The sequence below is a fragment of the Mus caroli genome, unplaced genomic scaffold (genome assembly GCF_978045245.1).
Source record: "Mus caroli unplaced genomic scaffold, Mus_caroli_1 scaffold_9, whole genome shotgun sequence".
Lineage (NCBI taxonomy): Eukaryota > Metazoa > Chordata > Mammalia > Rodentia > Muridae > Mus > Mus caroli.
Window position 1 is genome coordinate 4,721,382 of NW_028227264.1, and position 21,965 is coordinate 4,743,346.

General features: G+C 42.4%; 1 protein-coding gene across 2 annotated transcripts in view; it reads right to left on the reverse strand.

The window, feature by feature from the left end:
* Pcmt1 (protein-L-isoaspartate (D-aspartate) O-methyltransferase) overlaps positions 1-21,965 on the reverse strand; it is a 30,404-nt gene that overhangs the window by 2,814 nt on the left and 5,625 nt on the right. The window contains exons 2-7 of one of the 2 annotated variants that reach the window (XM_021173626.3): positions 14,085-14,189; positions 12,649-12,680; positions 9,013-9,117; positions 5,641-5,761; positions 4,963-5,048; positions 3,197-3,366 (exon numbers count right to left, since the gene is read on the reverse strand). In XM_021173626.3, coding sequence (XP_021029285.1) covers positions 3,197-3,366; positions 4,963-5,048; positions 5,641-5,761; positions 9,013-9,117; positions 12,649-12,680; positions 14,085-14,189 — 619 coding nt within the window. Of the gene's footprint in view, positions 1-3,149; positions 3,367-4,962; positions 5,049-5,640; positions 5,762-9,012; positions 9,118-12,648; positions 12,681-14,084; positions 14,190-21,965 lie in introns of both variants that reach the window. The other variant, XM_021173627.3, reaches the window with a different exon arrangement.

Below are 21,965 nucleotides of genomic sequence, written 5' to 3' on the forward strand. Positions count from 1 at the left end.
CAGGGACCGGAACTCAGCCCTACCCAACCCCTTTTGGCACAGCAAGCGCTTTATAAGCCAAGACAGGTCTCCAGCCTCTGGGTTATCTTTTACATGACAATGATCGGTTCTATTCCATCCAAAAATAGTCTTCTAACAACAGCTTTATTATTAGCATAAAATAGTCTCAACTGCAATTCATGAACATGTTAGATTATCAGTCAACAGAGGGTTCCCTTGCTCTATTCACTAAGTTCATTAAAGCATGAATTAGGATACTAAACTGTAAAACCTGTGTTTATTTCTTGCAAGGCGTTAAGTAACTAATAAACAAATCCTAACGCTCATCAACAACGTAACACATCTCCAAATGCCCTGCCCATCATGGCTGCTGCTGCTGCTGCTGCTGCTGCTGCTGCTGCTGCTGCTGCTGCTGCTGCTGCTGCTGCTGCTGCTGCTGCTGCTGCTGTGGTGGTGGTGGTTGCTTTGAGGTTGTTATGGTTTGCTTTGCTTTGGTTTCTTGGTTTTTTGTGGGGATACTAGCGATCAAACTCAAGGACATCATGAGCATGCTATGCAAGTAATCTACTACTGGGGCCCATCTGGACTTTGTTCTCATGAAAAAAACAAGCTTTTCGAGTAGAATTTTAAATTCTAGGGTACAAGGAAAAGGAAACATTTGCTGTGAATACATACTCACCTTCCACACAACCTAACTCTCAAAGCCATCCAACTTTCTAGTTACTGAATTTTCCCCGATGTTTAAAAGTCTGCTTACCTTTATCTGATCATTTACAATAAAAAGGAGCATGCCCAAGACTTAGAAAGGCTCTTTAAAAATTGCTATATGTTTGTCAGTAGGTTACAACCATGTAGGTTTGTTGTATTGTTTTAATAGCTCTGTGTTAGTAATACTGAATCATATAGAGTCATTCAAGAACAAGTGAGATATACTATGAGGAGATAAACACCATTGTTTCCTAACAGTTTGAGTCAGGAAGATGCAGGGATTGCTGCAATGGGAAGAGATTCTCCTGAAGAAGAAGTGGGGCAGTTTTACTGCTAGGGGCTAGGCCATTGCTCTTGGTACTTACCAGAAACTGTCAGTACGACCCTAGTGCTGAGACACCATACTTGAGCCATAAACTATGGGGAACTCAAGCTAGTGCTGACCTGGAACACTACCATCCCTAATGGCTAGCTTTTATAGTTAAATAAAATGGAAAATGTTATACTGAAAGGAGGAAAGGAATCACCTATCTTTATTCAGCTGTGAAATCTGCAAACTATAATAATGACTGTCTGATGTGCCCACTAGTACAGTAGTAGCACAACTGCCATGGGAGTAGGCACACTGTTTGATTGAATTTAAGACCCACTCCATACAATGGAACCCATATCTGGTCCCTGTCTTAGGGCCAAGAACCTGTGGCCCTCGGGCAGAACTTACTACTATTACTCTGCTAGTCTAACAGTATTAAATAGATGCCCGATGACTTCTCGTTGTGCCTATAGATTTGGTCATCAAGGAAGTTCCTTTCTGCAGTAGATAGCAATGAATACAGAGACCCACAACTAGTTAGCATGCAGGAATGAGTGCCTGTGGGGTGCTCAGGCCTAAACGGGACATCATACCTCACCCCTAAACGGGACATCATACCTCACCCAAGGCTTGGGATCATTGCAGAGACAGGCTGCAAAGACTGAGCCGGAGGCAGTGGCTGACTGTGAGCAAACCGTCGCTTTCCCCAGATACAGTGGTGAGGCTGAGTTGCACATCTGAAGTCACAGAGACTGTGACCGCATGCACAAAGCAACACACAACTTGAAGCCACACAAAGTCCCAGCACGGGGACGGTGGATACTGTCAACTGGCTGTGGGGAGGTGGAGAGTTGTTATAGTTTGTTTTTGTTTTTGTTTTTGAAGGGTGAGGCCCCTGATTGGTCTAATATATTCATGGATGATCACAAATCCAAGAGTAAAACACTGCTTTAAGCAATTAAGTTATTACTTTTGCAACTCTCAAGATGGCTCAGTGGGTAAAGGTGACTTACTGTCTATACTCAGAATCTAAGTTCAATCCCTGGGCCCCACATAGTAGGAGAGAACTGACTTCTCCAAGTTGTTCTCTGAGCTCCACACCCATGCAATGGCATACACACATGCAAAGACACACACACACACACACAGGAATTTTAAAAAGTCATTCAATGGTGCTTGTCTAGAAAGCAAAATTAAAAGTTCCATTGTACTTAAAATTGCCACCAAACCAAACCAAACCAAACCAAAAATCCTCTTGAAATAAGATTTTTGTCAACTAGGAAGGGTTCTAAGGCAGACACTGAGAGATCACCCTTATTTGGACACCAGTTTCAAGCAACAGGGCACAACACTCCACTCACTATGCTGTCCTTGCATCTCTCCATGGGGAGAGAGGAGGAGGCATTCGGCTGAGACGGTGGCACTGAGCTAAAGCAGGTACTGGCTTCCTAGTGAGCCATGTGATGCTATGGGGACAGCACTGCTGTGAGGGCAGCTCTGTGCTGCATGCCCTCCAGGCACCTACGAGACCTGGTGCGTAGGTATCACTGGACAGCTTCTGGAATCCCTTTCCTCTCAAAATTTATCCAAAAGCGCTCAAAACTGGCGGTCCTAATCTACAGCATGCCGACACGCTGACTGCTTACGGTGGTTCTGAGACCACTGATGCACACCTAAGGAACTGACCCAAAGACATCAACCTCTCTGGGACTGTCCTCTCTGGGATTCTGACTTGTTTTTTTTTTTTTTTTTTGAAAACTGGGACAAATATCTTTGCCCTTTCCAAATATTTTTCTTTCTCCTTGTCACAGTAGTATTAGAGGGAGTGAATAAAGCAAGAAATGGTGGCTTCTTTTCCAGATCAAAGCATTTATTTCCATAGCCATATATCAGCTATAACATGACATAAATATGCAGGAAAATCTGATAAATAAATAAGGTCAGCCTGCAAAGCATGCCGTGCCGACCAGGCCTCACCCTCCGTTTCTAAAGCTGCGAGTCAACCTGACCATGCAACACTTGTCACTCTTTAATGCCATGAGTTTCTGATGCTTTAATGGAGTAGCATGAAGGAAAGCACTCAAATCAGCTCTTGCAGGCTAAGGTCTTAAAGTCCACAGCCTTTCACCTTGACTGTGTGGAGGAGGAAAGAGCAGAAGAGAAAATCACTTCCACCTGGACCACTGCTTTTCTTTATCTGTTAAAGGCACGTATATCACCCCCATGAGAGGTTTCATTTTGACACTGCCATCTTGTAGCTTGTCATACTGCTCCAACATTTGGTTTCCTCCGGCAGGACCGACTGGCAATATCAATCTTCCACCAGGCTTTAACTGGTCTATTAACTAGGAGAAAAAACAAAACACCCCACATAGCAAGTTACAGGTGTGAAACAGCCATGCCATCGGACAGTGCGGTGAGTGACGTTCAATGTCCGTGGGCAGAAGCAGAAAGGCGCTTCCTAAGTAACTTCTTAGCGTCCTTAGGGGTTCATTTCAGGACCCGTCAGGCTTAACAAAATCCAGTGGCTCAGGTCTCTTACATATAACACACTATACACCCGCCTACACTTAAGCCATCTCTAGGTTACTGGATTTTCTAACAGGGGACCTATGCATTCCTCCATTGTATAGACTTAGTGACAGCAAACTTAAATGCTGCTCTTTCAACTTTCTGGACCTCCTCCCCTCCAAAAAATACTTTTCATTCCCTGTTGGTTGAGCAGAGAGCACAAAGTGCAGTCCTAGTAACTAACTCCCCACTTACCCCTTTACTTGTCCACCTCCCCACTAAGCCACAAGTTATTTGATGAGAGGAGCTACGTATATTCATCTTTGTCATTATAACACCTGACAGAGCTGCCTGGTACAGCAAAAGAGCTCAGTGTGTTTGGGCAGAACACACTGTAACAGAGAACTCTAATGCCAGTGGAGCATGTTCCAGATCGTTGTGGAAGGGGGCATGGAGAAGGGAGAAGTACAGAGAACCAACAAGTAAGTGCTATCCGATTTCGGTGGATCTAGGGCGTCTCTCAGACAACGGGAAGGGAATCCTCAGTGCAGGGCTGCATGTGGAGGTTAGACTAGACACCTTCAGTGCTGGGATGAGAACAGACCTATGGACATACACCAAGACTATGCTTCCGGTCTGAAAACTGTTACATCATATACTACCCTTTGAATAATACAACCTTATGCTATTCATAAGTAAGAAATCTGACACTTTGGATAGTATCGTCCCCAAGAAGGTTGTTTTTGGTTAAAATTTGGTCACCAGATTTTTTTTTTTTTTTTTTACATTTTTAATTTTCCTGTTTGGTTTGGTTTTTGAGACAAAGTTTCTCTGTGTAGCCCTGGCTCTCCTGGATCTCACCCTGTAGACCTAGAACTCTGAGATTAGCCTGCCTCTACTGGGATTAAAGGTGTGCACCACCACCACCCAGCTTTTTTTAAAGTAATACTTGAATACTGAATTGCCTTTGAATATATTTCTGAGTTATAACTGAGTTCTAATGAAAAACAAGAGTCTTCCTGCATCCCCAGGCTGGCTCCCAAGGCCAGTCCTTTCATCTCTACCTTCTTGGCATCACATGTACACCTCAAGTCTACATAAGCACCGAGCTCCTTCTATGCCACCTCCTGTTCCCAAGCCAGGTGGAGTGTAATTCCTGGACTGAGCTCAGACTGTGTAGACACAGTCTGAGTACTGAGCTGGAGGCTCCAATGACTCTTTTTTTGTTTTTTGTTTTTTGAGACAGGGTTTCTGTGTAGCCCTGGCTGTCCTGGAACTCACTTTTTGTAGCATTTCGTATTAACTACAACACATGGATGTCTACATATATTCTGAACTTTATCTGGAACTCATTGCTACAATGCTACATAAAAACACTTTAAGTTTTATAGGGCTAAAACATACAAATAAAAAACTAAATCCCAACTCACTGCCTGGGGCACAACTGGGGCTGCAGCTCCCACATGAATAGCATCGTAGGGGGCTTCTTCAGCATAGCCCATTCTTCCATCACCCACTGAAAAAGAAGTTACACTCTGAGAATCTGTGTCAAATTTGCTGTGAAGAATTCCAACACAGGAGGTTGAAGATGGAGTGGGATAAGGACTTCTGACTTCATATATCCTTAAGACATTGAAGACTGGGGAAGAATGGTAAGCCTAATCACTTACAGGTAAGAATTCCTATTTAGCACAAGGGCTGGGGACGTAGCTTGGTACAGCACCTACCTAGCATGGGGAAGGCAAGAAAATAAAAGGAAAGTAGCAATAAAATGAAAATATATACCACTAAGGAGTGAAGAAATTATGTAAAGCAACAAAAGAGTAATCACTACAACACCTATGTCAGAGATAAATACAACCAAGCAGAGAGCTGAACAGGCATTGGGAAAGGGAAATCCAGTGGGCAGAGTGCAAACAAAGTCAGCCTCACTGTTGAGCTGGAAAGTGAGCTGAGATCATGAGCCACACGCGCCATGTGTGTCCACTGAAATGGATGAGGGCTGCTGTTTCTACTTGGTGTCTCGGTGCCAGCAAAGACTGATGTTCTTAGCTCTAAACATTGTTCTTGTGCAAATGAAAAGAACCGGTAAGCGTTCTGCCACTCACCCACCAGCCGCACTCGCCCAGAGGACAGAAGCATCGGGTCATCCTTTTTGACATTAGTTATTGAGTCATCTACTAGTTCTTTAATGTGATCAATTCCAATGACTTTTCCACTATTTCCAACCTGAAAAACAAAAAAGATAATTCAAGAGTCCACAGGGCTAAATTTGCTTTTCTGAGGTTTCATTAATTCCTTAATTAAAACCATATCCTGCAATGAGAAATTAAAAAAAAAAAAAGTTTAAGTCTTTTATCTGCTGAACTCTCAATTTATCATAATTACCATGTACAACTTTTTTTGTTTTTGAGGTAATTTTATTTAAGCAATTATAAAGTTAAACTAAATTACAAAAACTTATAATTCTAAGAAAATTTTGTCTTTCTTACATTTTTAATTTTTTGTTTGTTTTTTTGGTTTTTCGAGACAGGGTTTTTCTGTGTAGCCCTGGTTGTCCTGGAACTCACTCTGTAGACCAGGCTGGCCTCAGACTTAGTGAGTTCCAGACTCAACAATATAGTGAGACTCAGTCTCAAAAAACTAAATATATTTTTAAATCCAGAACTTTGAGGTAGGATTTAACTACCAATATTTAATGTGGCTATCCTAAATTGTCAACTTGACTATATCTGGAGTGAACCACAATCCAGAACTTCTAAAGGTCTTGAAAAGGTTTGTTTAAAAAAAAAAAAAAAAAAAAAAAAAAACTTGGCCCATGGGAAGTGGCACTATTAGGAGGTATGGCCTTATTGGAGTAGGTGTGGCCTTGTTGGAGAAGTTTGTCACTGTGGGGGTAGACTTGAGGTCCTAGGCTTAAGCTCTGACCAGTGTGGACAAAAGTCTCCTTCTGGCTGCCTTAGGAGCAAGATGTAGAATTCTCAGCTCCTCCACCATGCCTGCCTTTATGCTGTCATGCTTCCCATCATGATAGTGGATTAAACCTCTGAAACTGTAAGCCAGCACCCATGAAACATTTTCTTTTATAAGAGTTTTATAAGAGTTGCTGTGGTTATGGTGTCTGTTCACAACAATGAACCCTAACTAAGACAAAGGTAATGTAAAAACGACTCAGCAGCTGTTGAGCAGGTGTGACAGTCTATGATGACTTTTATTAGCAGGTAGATTCCTATGAATTTGAGGCCAGTTTAGTTTACATAACAAGTTCCAGGCCAGCCAAAGCTACATTTAGATCTTGTCTCCAAAAAATAAAATAAATTTTAGAAAAATCTAATATTACATAAAAATTTTTAAGAAGCCAGACAATATAGCACTCACCTATCATCCCATAATTTGGGAAGCTGAGGCAGGATGGCTCAGTACAGAATAAATTTGAGGCAAGCCTTGGTTGTTTGAAGTCAAAAACAAAAAAATGATGAGGTGAAATTCCTATACTCAATGCTATTACTACTAGTGAAAAATATGAAAACACATTTAAAAAAGAAGAAGAAGAAGAAACCAGGCATGATGGTACATGCCCTTAATCCCAGCACTCAAGAGGCAGAGTCAGGTGAATCTCTGAATTAGAAGCCAGCCCAATCTACATGGCAAGTTCCAGATCAGCCAGGGCTAAACAGTAAGACTGTGTCTCAAAAGAGAAAACACGTAAATATATAAAAAGGACTTAAGTGTCAGTACTAATTACAAACATGTTAACAGAATCAAGGCTCTGAACAAACTGCTGGATCCTGTCTGAATTTCATCATTCTGAATTCAAGCATCAGTTTCTCACGTACAAAGTAAGAAGGGGCAGGGTCTATACCACGCAGAGGCTCAGAGAAACAAAAGAACACATTGCAAGTACTCAGAACACTGACAAGCTTGACAAGCAGTATCATTCTGAAAAGATAAGTCGGAGACCTTTTTAAAGCTACATTTATTTATTTAATTTGCAACTTAAGGGGCATGAGTGCTGGCACATGTGGAGAGGTCAGGGAGAACGTATAGAAGCTGTCCTCTCTTTCCGCCATGTGAGCTCCAGGAATAAGCTTAGTTGTCGGGACTGGCAGCATGTGTCTTTCTTTACCTGCTGAGTCATCTTGTCAGCCCTCTAATGATATTTTAAAAATGAATATTCCTTTAAAACCAGTAACATATTAACCCTAGAGAAGTACTCATTAGTTCAATGCTATCTGCCCCTTTTTATAAAAGAATTCCTGATACCCAGCTCCGAGGACTTAAAGTCTACAAAACAGGCAAAATGTCTGAAAAGAAGTTTGTGATACCCCACTGTGTGCCAGGCACCAATCTTAGATATTTAATCAACGAGGGGGGAAAAAAATTGGCAAAATTGCCATCTCTGCAGAGTCATACTATAGAAGCTACTGCACATTCATTTATTTACATTTTAATCTAAGACAGATGCATCCATCTCAGTAGACCAGAACCTCCCACGGTGGCCTCTGGACACAGGCTTCCTCAAAGCAACCTGACCAGACCCTGAGCACAGATGAACCTTCACTCCATGTGCCTTAGTGGTCCCAGCTTACACTCTTGACAGTGTCACCAAATAAACAAGCCACTGGATACAGTAAACGGCTTCTGCCATGTCCTCTCCTAAGGGAAAAGTCCCATCTCTATTTTTAAGAGACAGTAAGATGGCCTGAAAACCAGGCTTGCTGTTTTTTTCTGTTAAGTGAGAACTTGGCAGAATGTAGTTTGAATAAGTGGACTGCCGTATTGGGAGCACAGGATAGAGGCTGTCTAATCAGGATGCACATGCAGAGAAATGTAAGGGTAAATAAACACCCAGAGAGAAACCAAGCAGCCAGGCATGGTGACGCACGCCTTTAAACCCAGCACTCAGGAGGCAGAGACAGGGCATCTCTGTAAATCTGGGGCCAGCCTGGTCTACAGGGTAAGTTTGAGGATAGTCAGAGTTATGTAGAGAGTTCCTGACTCAAAAACTCAAAATAAATAAAATAAAACAAAGCCTGGTCTTCTAAATCCAGCCACACTAAGAAGCCAGGAAGGCCCGTAGGCTTTGCCATTAGATAAGCTAAATAAATTTTCTTTGAGCTCTACAATTTGGGTTTTTTCTCTTGCAACAATAATCCTAAATGATACATATAGGATTACCATATTTTTGTTTGTTTGTTTGTTTGTTTGTTTTGTTTTGGTTTTTTTGAGACAGGGTTTCTCTGGCTGTCCTGGAACTCACTCTGTAGACCAGGCTGGCCTCAAACTCAGAAATCCGCCTGCCTCTGCCTCCCGAGTGGTGGGATTAAAAGCATGCACCACCACGCCTGGCTAGGATTATCATCTTAATAGAACGTAAGTAAACAAACAAACAAAAAAATTGAAACCACCAGTAAAAGAAACCATAGCTAAATCACAGAATACATTTCTGTTGGGATCACAGGGGAGAATAAAGTTCTTACCATCCGTGCAAAACAGGCGGTGAGGATTCCACTTCCAGATCCCACGTCAAGGGCTTTAGCACCTTCATGCAACTGGTCAAACAGAAGTTCCAGTGCATATGCATGCTGATCAAAGAACATTAGCATTAAGTTCTCCTGAAGTCTCTATCCCACCTCATATAAACACAGCGGGTAACTTTCTACCAAAGTCTCTACTCTCCTGACCACAACGGGAACAGAGCGGCTGCAGAGTAATTATGTAAGCGTTCTGAAGCCCCATTAGCGCCCCCTACATTTAAAGTGCTCCTGGGATTTTAGGGAACAACTCTATAAATTAAAACTCCAAGTCACAAGATTAAAAACGGGGGTTCTCAGTGGAAAACCATCAACCCTGCCTTCCCAGCTATCCTGTTAGTTCTATTCCCTAAAGGCAACCGACATTTCCAGTTTCTTCTAACTTTTCTGGAAAAATATTCACTTTGTTACGTACAAGCAAATATTGTTTCACTTACTATATTCTGAAGGGAAATTCAATACTTATAGAGCCATGTTTTCTTTATCGCTTAGACTATAGTCAGATATGTATAAATGAATTATAACAAGTATCAATATTGAAGAGATTTAAGTTAGCTCCAATCTTCGATAATAAAAACAAACAATGTTACCAAATATAACTGTAAGCTAATAATAACACTTCCTAAAAGTCGTAAAAAGTGCTGAGTGTGGCGTTGTTACTCAGGAGGCAAATGTCAGCTTGGTCTACAGAGCGGGTCCCAGCCTAGCAAAGGCTACATGTTGTTACTCAGGAGGCAAATGTCAGCTTGGTCTACAGAGCGGGTCCCAGCCTAGCAAAGGCTACATGTTGTTACTCAGGAGGCAAATGTCAGCTTGGTCTACAGAGCGGGTCCCAGCCTAGCAAAGGCTACATGTTGAGACCCTGTCTCAAAAAACAAACAAACAAAACTTACAAAGAATTACCTCTATGTCAAATCCCCCCTTTTTTTTTTTTTTTGAGACAAGATTTCTCTGTGTAGCCCTGGCTGGTCTTGAACTCACTCCATAGACCAGGCTAGCCCCGACTTACAAAGACCCACCCGCCTCTATTCTATTTCCAAAAAGCTGAGATTAAAGGTATGAGCTGCTGCCGCTGCTGCTACAGCCACCACCACCACCACCACCACCACCACCACCACCGGGCTTATGTTAAACTCTTAAAAGCAAAAGCAAATGGATAAAATCATTCGTACTTTTTTTTAATACTTAGTATTAAGTATTAAAAGTATTAAGTATCTAAAGTATTAAGTATCTATAGTATTGGGGCTGTCTGAATGAGAATGGCCCCGGAAAGCTCATGTATTTGCATGTTGGTACTCAGCTGGTGATGTTTTGGAAAAATCAGGAGGGGTGGGCTTGATGGAGAAGGTGTGTCATTGGGTGGGCTCCTAAGTTTCAACAGCCAGACCATTCCCAATTAACCCAGTTAAGTCCCCTTCCCCTCTCTCTTCTCTCTCTCTCCCTCCCTCCCTCCCTCCTTCCCTTCCTCCCTCTCTTCCTTCCTTCCTTCTCTCCCTACCTCTCTTCTCTCTCTCCCTCCCTCCCTCCTTCCTCTCTCATTCTTGTGGATCACATATAAGCTCTCTGTTACTATTCCAGCCTACATGCAAGCCTGTATGTTTGTTGCTAAGCTCTCCATCATGAATCATAGGTTCTAACCCTCTAACCCTCTGAAACCAAGAACCCCAAATTAAATGTTTTCCTTAATAAACAGCCTGGATCATGATGTTTTATCACAACAATGGAAAGATAAGTAAAGATCTAAAGAGATGGCTCAGAGATTAAAAGTATTTGATGCTCTTATAGAAAGGAGACTTGGCTTCTGTACCAGTACCCCCGTGTTAGAGGGTGGCCTTGTGCTCTGTGTATTCAGATGCTCATTTCCGTTCCCTGAGATCTAGTGGAAATCAACGTGACATAAAGAATCCTCCCCAATTATCTCTGATTTGTTAATAAAAGGCTGAACAACCAATGACTGGTCAGAGGAGACAGAAAAGCTGGACTTCCGATTCCACCCAGGGGTCCCAGGGAAAAGAGCCAGGTAGAAAGAGTTCACCATGAGGCAGGTAAAGGTCCAGGAGAAGAAGGGCTATAAGGTAGGTAGAGAAGAAGGGCTATAAGGTAGGTAGAAAAAGAAAAAGGTTGCCGTGAGGTCAGGTATGAGGAAGAGTCACCAAGGGGTTCTCCATGAGGACACACACGGAGCAGAACAAGCCAGGATGTGTAAAACTGCAAGTAATTGGAGCATGTGGTTGGAATGAAGATAGTATAGAGAGTTAGGAATATCTGCTCAGTTATTTTGCTTAACGCTTGCTGAATAAGTCTATGGGTCTCTGTCTCAATTATTTGGGAGCTAGCTACGCGTGGTAAACATACATACACACATGCAGGCAATTACACATAAACATAAAATAAAAATAAATATTTTGGGCTGGTGAGATGGCTCAGTGGGTAAGAGCACCCGACTGCTCTTCCAAAGGTCCAGAGTTCAAATCCCAGCAACCACATGGTGGCTCACAACCATCCGCAACGAGATCTGGCGCCCTCTTCTGGAGTGTCTGAAGACAGCTACAGTGTACTTATATATAATAAATAAATAAATCTAAAAAAATAAATAAATAAATAAATATTTTTAGCTGGATGGTGATAGTGTTCTCCTTTAGTGCCAAGACTTGGAAGGCAGAGGCAGGCAGATCTCTATGAGTTTGAGGCCAACTTGGACTAAAGAGTGAGTTTGTGGGCAGCCAAGGCTACACAGAGACACCAAGATCACGTAAAACAGGTCTTTCCAAAGTCACATATCTTTCCACCTGCTATGCGTCACTATTCTCTGAAGACTTTTGCAAGTGAGCTGTGAAAGCTTGCGATCCTGACGGCTTGAGGCTGTAGCTAGTTCCTCTAAGCGGGAACACTGCGCACTGGAGGGAAGAGGGATGTCCCAAGACTCTGGGGACTCAGGAAGGCACCATACTGCTTGCCTTTCTCTCCAAGGTTCTAGGAAGTGTCAACAATTTTGGGTGAAGAGTCTGATAGAATTGCCCAAAGATCTCAGGGCTCCTAGATGTAGCTTTTGTGCATTACAGCTAGGGTGTCCCTTGCAATGACACGGTGGCCTTTGAGTTACCAGGCTCATCTAATCCCAACAAGCTCTCTCGCCTACCAAATCAACCGGTTGACCTGTCTCTGCTCTGCTGCTGGGGCCTGACTGCAGTGAACAGACATTTGTTCACATCATCCAAGGAAAAGTCAGACAGCATAAAGCCACTGCACTATGTAAAATCCTCTCTTCTGTTTGCTATGTTCAATTTTTATATCAAAGGAACTAATAACAAACACAGAAGCCTTTAATAATGGCAGCTTCTAACAAGAAGACTTCTTATAAACACCAAATATAAATAAGATGTTTGGCCAGGCATGACAGTACATACCTTTAATCCCAGCACTTGGGAGGCAAGAGGCAGAGGCATATATACCTCTCTGAGTTTGAGACCAGCCTGATCTACATAGTGAGACATGGTCTCAAAAAAGAAAAGAAAAAGAAGTATGTTTATAACTTGAGTGAAATGCGCCTTGTTTGTGAGCAAATGAACAAAGTTAACTCACCATATGAGGGGCACTGATTGTTGCCTGGAAACCTGCAAAACAAAAAGAGAATGCTGACACACTCTCTGCTACAAGAACACAACACATAATGCACTCAGCTCCTTTTCTAACAGCCATACATTGTTTTTCACAATTCTTTTTCAGTTTTTATGATCTTTAAGCAAAGTCTGTTAAAAAAATTTGACATAGGTAGCAGTTAGAAAATACAATCACCCCAAAGGCTACTGTACTCGTCTAGTGAACACACTCACCCCTCTCCCTCTAAGATGCCCTCTGTATTGTTGCTAATGAAGGAAAGAGCCACACCACCGCTTTGAGTGCATTCCCACTTGTTTAGATCTTGCAGAGACCTATAAATCTATAAACCACTTGTTTGAGACAAGGCCTCATCAAGTAGAGGCTGGTCTTGCATTGTAGCTAGGGCAGGCCCTGGGTTCCTGATCCCCCTGCCTTGGCCTCCCAAGCGCTCAGTTTACACAGGTCATGCCAACTTGGGTGCTTTGGTCCTTTCTTCGTTTCTTTCTGTCTGAGAGGTCTCGTATGAGCCCGGGCAGGCCCTGAACTCAGCATCATTCTGTCTTAGTCTCCCAAGTAGCTGGAAGTACAGGCTTATACCAGGAAGAATTGTCTTCATATTTATAAACGGAAAAACCTTCCTAAGTAAAATCAGTATGCAAAGTCTTAGCAGAATTAGTTTCACATTTAGGACACCGTTCTGACAGGCAGCCAGCCAGCTTAGGAGACTAGCACTTCAACATGCTCCTTTTTGCCATCCAGCGGTAAACTACTGTCCTGTGCTGCATTTTAGCCCATGTTTCTCTTCCTTCCAATGTTACACTCTCAACGTTTATTTACCTGCTCTGCCTCTGAAGCAGTTTTCACTGAGCGGTGGGAGCAGGTGCCTTCGGGGTTCAGAAGCTCCCCAGGACCTTCTTGCTGACTGTCACAGTGCTTCAAAAGAAGACATGGCAGCTGGCCGACAGAATCCTGAGGCACTTCTAAGCCTCAAAGGCGCCCACTGCCAAGGCTCAGCAGCTCAGCAAAACCTGCTTCAGGACAAGGAATTAAATGTGGAACTTTCTAAACACAAAGGAAAGGCAAAGCATCCATGGGGCCAATGAAGCAGAACCATCAATGACTTAGTTACTCATTGCCTTTAAATACTGACTTTAAAAATCAATGCTAATATGCAATTTCAAAATCAAGGGTCCCCAATAAACAGCACTCAGCTACAACTCTTAAACTTCCATTAAACTTTTGGTTTTCCTTAAAATATTCCCAAACTTCCCAATTCACATAATGTATTTTTAAAGACAGAAAAAGATACATTTTGCTACAAGGGGTAGGTTGGGATATAAAACTAGGCAACAAAATTTCCATTAATGGGGTTATAATCCATATATGTATACTGCTCTTTTTAGAAATATAAAGCTTACCTATTGATTGTGGAGAATCCATGTAAGGGTTAGATTTTGCATAGTGGGAACGGTCTGTAGCCAACATCACTTCAAATACTTTATCTGTCTTGATGATTCCATTCTCTGAAATGAATGAGATATTTTAAGCAGTGGTGACATCAGATGCATTTCAGAATTACTCTGGCTGCACTGCAGAGGTCAGAAAGAAGCAGACAAGACCGTTGCCTGCCATGATCGAGGCAATGACACTTGCCCTACTGACCAGTGGTCAGGATGGGGAGAGTGAAAAGGGTTTCAGTTACATGTAATATATAACATATACCAAGCTGACTGAATGATTGAACTGGAGTAAACGTGGGATAACAGATGACAATCCTGCCATGAGCTGAGAAACCCCAGAAAGGAATCAAGATGAATGGGGAGCTGTGGGTCACACACACAGGAGTATCCAGAGGTTGCAACTCATGAAGCTGAGGTTCAGGAGAGTGCTGAGTTAGAAATCTATGTCTCCATGCATACAGATGGTAACTGGAGTAGACAGGGAAGAACACACAGAGAAGACAAATAAAAGCAAGTGCAAGGTAGATGCAGCATAAAGCAGAGCCTTCAGAATGAGGAGCTGGGGAGGTGGCTCAAGCCTGTCAATCCCAGCCTAGGGAAACAGGCAGAGAGCCATATGGATTCAAGGTCAGCCTGGTCTACATAGTGAGTCCCAAGCTAGGCAATGCTACATAATAAACCCTGCACAAAAAAAGGAAAACAAACAAGACTAAGCACAGATGCAGGGGCAAGCTAAAGGCCCAGCTGACACAGTGTTACAGAGTCCAAAGGAAGCGACTCTTTCAAGAAGGAAAAGAAGGTCAATAAGTGAACGTTTACTTCCCCAGCAACTGGGCTGTTTAATACTGTGTGTTGAAACCTCAGTGGGTATGGTGGAACATACTTTTAATCTCAGTGCTTAGGGGGCAGACATGCAGACTCCTGAGTTCAAGGCCAGCCTGGTCTATATAGCTAGTCCACAGACTCTTATCTATTTAAAACAAAACAAAACAAACAAAAAAACTTCAATAACTCATAAAACCATGTTTACAGTTACTCAGTAATGCTCTTAGTTCTCTCTTAACTGTGTTCACTGGCTATGGGACATGACAAACTCTTTCCCACAAAAGGACAAACAAAATGGCCTAGTTACAGATCTATAAGCAGTAAGATTTTATGATCTTGACTTCTGGAGAGAAATAGTTTTCTTGCTGTTTTTGTTTTGCTCTTTAGAGACAGGGTCTCACTATATATATAAGGCCAGGAAGGACTTAAACCTACCATTTTCACTCAACACCCTGAGCACTGAGGTTACAGAAATGCCAGCAAGTTCAGAATAAATAAAATGTTTAAACAAAAGCATACTTGCTTTATTTGACTACATTATAAATAGCTATTTTAAAATGAGGCTTAAGAAAAAAAAAAAAGGTGGGGCGGCGGTGGTGCACGCCTTTAATCCCAGCACTCAGGAGGCAGAGGCAGGCGGATTTCTGAGTTCAAGGCCAGCCTGGTCTACAAAGTGAGTTCCAGGACAGACAGGGCTACACAGAGAAACCCTGTCTCGAAAAAAAGTGTGTGTTTGGGGGGGAGTGGGGGGGGGGGGAGGCTGAGAGATGGCTCAGCAGTTAAGAGTGCCGAATGCTCTCCCAAAGGTCAAATCCCAGCAACCACATGATGGCTCACAACCATCCATAATGAGATCTTATGCCCTCTTCTGGGATGTCTGAAGACAGCTACAGAATACTTACATATAATAAATAAATAAATCTTTATTAAAATTTTAAAAAAAGGTAAGTACTGTAGGAAGCAGAGGTCTGCTGCTCCCAGGTAAGCTCTAGAGGGAACCTGGAATGTTAGGCACAGTTATTCTTCAAGGGACGGGAATGCTCTATCTGTTATTCACCTAGATGGCTGAAGCACTTGAGCTTTCTAACCTGGTGACCTTTGTGCTATCTGTGTGGTCAGAGACTTTCCTGGTTCCTGAAGCTCCCCAGGGCCCTTGCTATAAGCTTGTTTTTCTCAGTCAATAGACCCTATCTTTATAGACTGAACAAAGCGGCGATGCAGTCATGTCAGACTTGTATTTCACTTACTTTGTTCCTCAAGGAGATTTGTGTGTGTTTTATTGTGCACCCAGGATTGAATTACCACCGGAATATTTTTTCACTAAACTCTGCTGTGATTAAATATGCCTACAAGAAACAACTTGGAAGAGGCAGGCAGATTTCTGAGTTCGAGGCCAGCCTGGACTATAAAGTGAGTTCCAGGACAGCCAGGGCTATAAGAGAAACCCTGTCTCGAAAAACCAAAAAAAAAAAAAAAAAAAAGAAACAACTTGGAGTCTGACTGCAGAAGTTTGAAGGGCCACGAGGAGCTGTGTTGAACCAAACTGCCTTCCTGCCCCCCTCAGTTCATCTCCCTGCACTGCACTGAGGCCACAGAGACTGCTCCCTTTTCTCCTCTTTCCAAAAGATACTGTAACATTCAACACATGCCTAGGGTTTGGAAGAACACAGTCCTGGCTCAAAAACTGTCTTATAAGTCACTGGGCCAAGGGTGCCACAACCATTCAACAATAAACGAAGACTCTTAATAAGTGATGCTGAGACAACTAGAGAGCCACAGCAAAGGGCTTAGCTTTGACCTTCCCTCATGACATATATAAAAATTAATAGGGCTGGTGAGATGGCTCAGTGGGTAAGAGCACCCGACTGCTCTTCCGAAGGTCCAGAGTTCAAACCCCAGCAACCACATGGTGGCTCACAACCATCCATAACGAGATCTGGCGCCCTCTTCTGGAGTGTCTGAAGACAGCTACAGTGTACTTACATATAATAAATAAATAAATCTTAAAAAAAATAATAAAAGGCAGATTTTTTAAAACTAAAAATAGAGCTAAGTGAATGTGTGAGTTTGAAATCAACCTGGTCTACAGAGCAAGTTGAAGCCAGGGCTACAAAGAAAGACCCTATTTCAAAGCCAACAAAATAAAACAAAACAAAATTTCATGCCTAAATTAAAAGCCATATGGTAACATTCATAGAAGAAAAGATGAGGGCTAGCGATGGCTCAGGGATTTGCAGCACTGGGGCTCTTGCAGAAAACCAGTTCTATTCCCAGCACTCACATGGTTGGGTTCCCTGGGGATCTGATGCCTTCATCTAACCTCTGTAAGCAGCAGGCATGCACATGGTGCACATACATGCAGGTAAACTACTCAAAACACGTAAAATAAATCTAAAGACTATAAAAGAAAATACTGGGTAAGTATTCAAAACTTAAGATTTGACAATAGATTCTTAAATATTAAAACAAAAGCATCAAAACTAAAGCAACAATAAATTGTGCTTCAAAAGACCTTCCCTAATAGGAAGTCTTCAAAACTGATGAAAAAGACCAATGATTTGGTGGGAGAAGGTATTCATAAATCATAAATTCATATCTGCGGAGTCTTAGCCAGGTATGATGGCATGTCTCCTATCTTAGCACTTGGGAGGTGGAGGCAGGAGGATAACAAGTGCAAGGTCATCCTCTGCAGCGCAGTGAACTTGAGCCAGCAGAGGATGACAAACATGAAACCCTCCAAGAACTCTTAGGACTTAGTACTAAAAGCAGTCACTAGGGTTGGGACTCAGTAGTAGAGGACTTGTCTAGCATGGCTCTGGGTTTAGTCAATAACTCTACCAAAAATAAAACCCAGGAAGTTTTAAAAACTTTCCCAGCAACTGGAAAGATGGCTCCATGCAGCGGGCCCAAGTTAGATGCCCAGTACTTGCATCAGGGGCATTTCAAGCACCTGTAGCCCCTGCTGCAGACGGACCCAAAGCCTCTGGCCTCCTCAGGCACCTATGTTCATATGCACATAACCCCTCTTTCTCACAACATATTTGTAGAGAATCTCTTGTGCGTTGTGTGAAAGTATCACCTCCCAATAAAACGCTGACGCTCTATTAGGAAAAGACAAGAAGTCATAGGGGGAGCTCTGGTCGAGAGACTGGAACTCTGGGGGATAGTCAGAGCTGGGGGATTTGGCCCTAGACTCTAAGCAAGATGGACACATGAAATGAGGAAAGGTAACTAGCCTTACATCAGGCTTAGACTAGTTTAAATAGGATTGAGTTACTAGCAAGTGGGAACGAGCCAAAGCTTATGGCCTAAGCATTTATTCATAATTACATCTCAGAGACATTATTCTGGGAACAAGGAGGCCAGGTAGAAATGCTCACGGTTATTTTTCTTTTTTAATTTAAACCTAAAAGAAAGTTGAAAATAGGAAAAGATGACCCAATTTTTAAAATGTACAAAGATCTAACTAGACATTCTCCACAATACATAGTCCATGATCCACATTACATAAAAATATGCCAACCATAATTAGTCATCAGAAAAACACAAATCTTTTGTTTGTTTGTTTGTTTGTTTTTTTTTTTTTTTTTTTTTTTTGTTTTTCGAGACAGGGTTTCTCTGTGTAGTCCTGGCTGTCCTGGAACTCACTTTGTAGACCAAGCTGGCCTCAAACTAAGAAATCCACCTGCCTCTGCCTCCTGAGTGCTGGGATTAAAGGCGTGCACCACCACAAATTTTAACCACCATGAAATAGCATTTGTTACTCACTAAGATGGCTATAATAAAAAGTAAAATCAGTAGCAACACCTGTCCTCTCAGGAATTTGAGGCCATCCTGGACAACATAGTAACACCCTGTCTCTTAAAACAAAACAAAACAAACAAAAACATACATACAAATGATCACAGCACTATTTAGAATAGACAGTCAAAAGGTAGAAATAAGCCGAGCATGGGGACTAGGAGAGCCTAGCCTTACAAATCGACAAGAGAACAGCTGATACAATAAGTGATACAATAAGAAAGCAGTTTAAAAATAATGATTTAGAAACAAGAAAAAAAAATCTTTTTAAAGGAGTTCAGTGGGTAAAGGTCTCTGCTACCAAACATGACAACCTGACATCTATCCCTGGGTAGTCTTGCCACAGGTCCAAAACCATATGGCCAATAGAATATGGACTGAAGTCTTCAAAACTGTGAACCAGAATATATATATATATATTCTTAGGTAAATTATCTTAGGTACTTATGTAACAAGAGAAAGCTAGCTAATAGAAATTGGTATTGCAATGTATGCAATGTAGGACAGCTGACTACAGCTATCCCTGAAACAATGCAGCAAGGTTCGGGGAACGTCCTGGGAAGAATCTGAAAGACAGAAGAAGCAAGCTAGAAAAACCTAAAGATGCTAAAGCAAGTCTAGCAGGTGGTTCCGGTAGAGACACAGAGAGCTAGAGTACAGATTGGAAAGCAGATAATAAATGCTACCCCAATGAAGTTCCCATGGAAGTGATTCTATCAGCAACTGGGCTAACATCACCCTTGTTAACCTGTGGGACACAGTTGGACTACATTTTGTCCATGCCCTGAGACTGTGGGAGCCTCAGCTTAAAGACAGCAGACCAGTTGTTCATCTGTAGAGAAAACGTTAGAGCAAAAACAGCATTCAGGCTGTGGTATGAATATTACCAGCTAAATGCTTTTAGCCAAATTTATAGCTAGAAGTAGGAGGAAAAAGAGCAGAATAATTTGAGAAGCATGTAGTTTGGCCAGAAGAAACACCTATAAAATGTGCAGTTGCTAAAAAGATGAACACCACTAAAAATAAGCCAAATGCTTTGCATTGGAACAGTATGCGTCTGGGGAATCAGAAAGACCCCACTCATTACAATGAAAATTTTACTCAAAAATTGTCCATGCAGAGCTGGAGTCAAAAGAAAAAGAAGTAAATGTCCATGGATCTGGAGAGGCAGCTCAGTTGGCAAGAGGCCTGCCTTGCAAGCACAAGGGCCCGAGCTTAAGCCCCAGATCCCAAGGTTGAAAGAAAGAAAGAAAGAAAGAAAGAAAGAAAGAAAGAAAGAAAGAAAGAAAGAAAGAAAGAAAGAAAGAGAGAGAGAGAAAGAAAGGGAAGGAGGCAGGGAAGCAGGCAGGCAGGCAGGCATGGTAATGTGTGCTTGTAATTCCACAGGAAGGCAGAGCTGGGTGGATCAATGTACACCCAACCTCGCTCACTTGGTGACTTCCAGGCCAGTGACTGATCCTGTCTCAGGAAAAAAAGTAGACAGTGTCTAAAGAATAGCACCAAGGTGGCTCTCTGATCTCCAAACGCGTGTATACATCATCCACACCCACATATATACCTGGACACGCACACAACCCCCTGCCCCTCGTGTTAAAACAAGACAGACTTGGGCTGCAGAATTTTGCTCAGCAGTTAAGGATACCTGCAGCTTGTTCAATTCCCAGCACCTACATGGTGGCTCCCAATTAGCTGTGACTCTGCAGTTACAGGAAATTGTCCCCTTTCTGGACTCTTCAGGCACAGCATATACATAAACATACAATCAGGCAAGCACAAATGCATATAAAAGTAACCTTCAAAAAGAAAGAGAAACAAGAACTAGATGAGAGACCTAGGACAGCACGGGAACTCTAGTGTCCCGTTAGGCTCCTTCTGTTTGCAACCAACAAGGCCCAGGGGGTCTTAAGAGTAGTGAGTCCCCGGCACGGACGTACATTGTGGCATTATTCTGATGATCATTTTCCAGGGACTGAGAAAGCCAAGTTCTGGGTCTGGAGAGATGGCTCAGGAGATAAGAGCACTTTACTACTCTTGCAGAGGACAAAGTTATGGGCCCCAGCACATACTGACAGCTCAGGGGTACACAAAGAAATCGTGTCTCAAGAAACAAAAAAAAAGATCTAAAACGCTTTTTTGGATTACATAGGCACCAGGCAAATTACAATGCCCATACATACCGATATACATGTGTGTATGCACACAAAATACTCATTCACATTAAGTAAATAAATCTTTTTTTAAGAATAGAAATTATCCAGGACAGCCAGCGCTATACAGAGAAACCCTGTCTTGAAAAACAAACAAAAAGAATAGAAATTATGTAAATCGGGCGGTGGTGGCGCACGCCTTTAATCCCAGCACTTGGGAGGCAGAGGCAGGCGGATTTCTGAGTTCGAGGCCAGCCTGATTGATCTACAAAGTGAGTTCCAGTACAGTCAGGACTGTACAGAGAAACCCTGTTTTGAAAAAAAACCAAACCAAAACAAACAAACAAAAAAGCATAGAAATTATGTAATGGTATACATATCCACTAAGAATACAAAGAAAAACTTGGGAAGTCAGTCAGGCACTCTGTGGTAGAGTTAGAAGCCCCTGTAAAGAGTCCTGAACTATGTAAACACAGTGAGGCTGAGGGAGTGAAGTGTAGGCCGCAGTCAGAGTTGCTGGCAACATGCAACACCTTCCAAAGGAAACTTCAGGCTGAAAGAATGAGAAGACAAACACCTAGGGAACGTCCTAAATACCAAACAGAGTTAGGGGCTTTCTGTTTGCCCTGCCTGGGGGGTTGTCTGCCCCAATTACTCCCTCTTGGAATGTAAATGTATGCCTTTGCTTGTCCCAATGCTGTATTTTAGAAGAATGTGATATGCCCTTTTAATATCTTCCAGGGACTCAGAGCTAAGTCTACTTTGGGTCTCAGAGACTTTGGATTTCTGAGCATTGATCGACAGAGCAGTGAGGACTGAAAGTCTTGGAGAAGGACTAAATGTATTTTCTGTGAGGTGGCTACATTTAGTCCTTCTCCAAGAGTTCTAGTCTTCACTGCTCTGGCAAGTATCAACAAGCTAACAACATTTTCACCTTTTACCTCTCTCTCTCTCTCTCTCTCTCTCTCTCTCTCTCTCTCTCTCTCTCTCTCTCTCTCTCTGTATAGTCCTGGCTGTCCTGGAGCTCTACCTCCCATTCTGCCCGGCTCATCATTTACTTCTTATC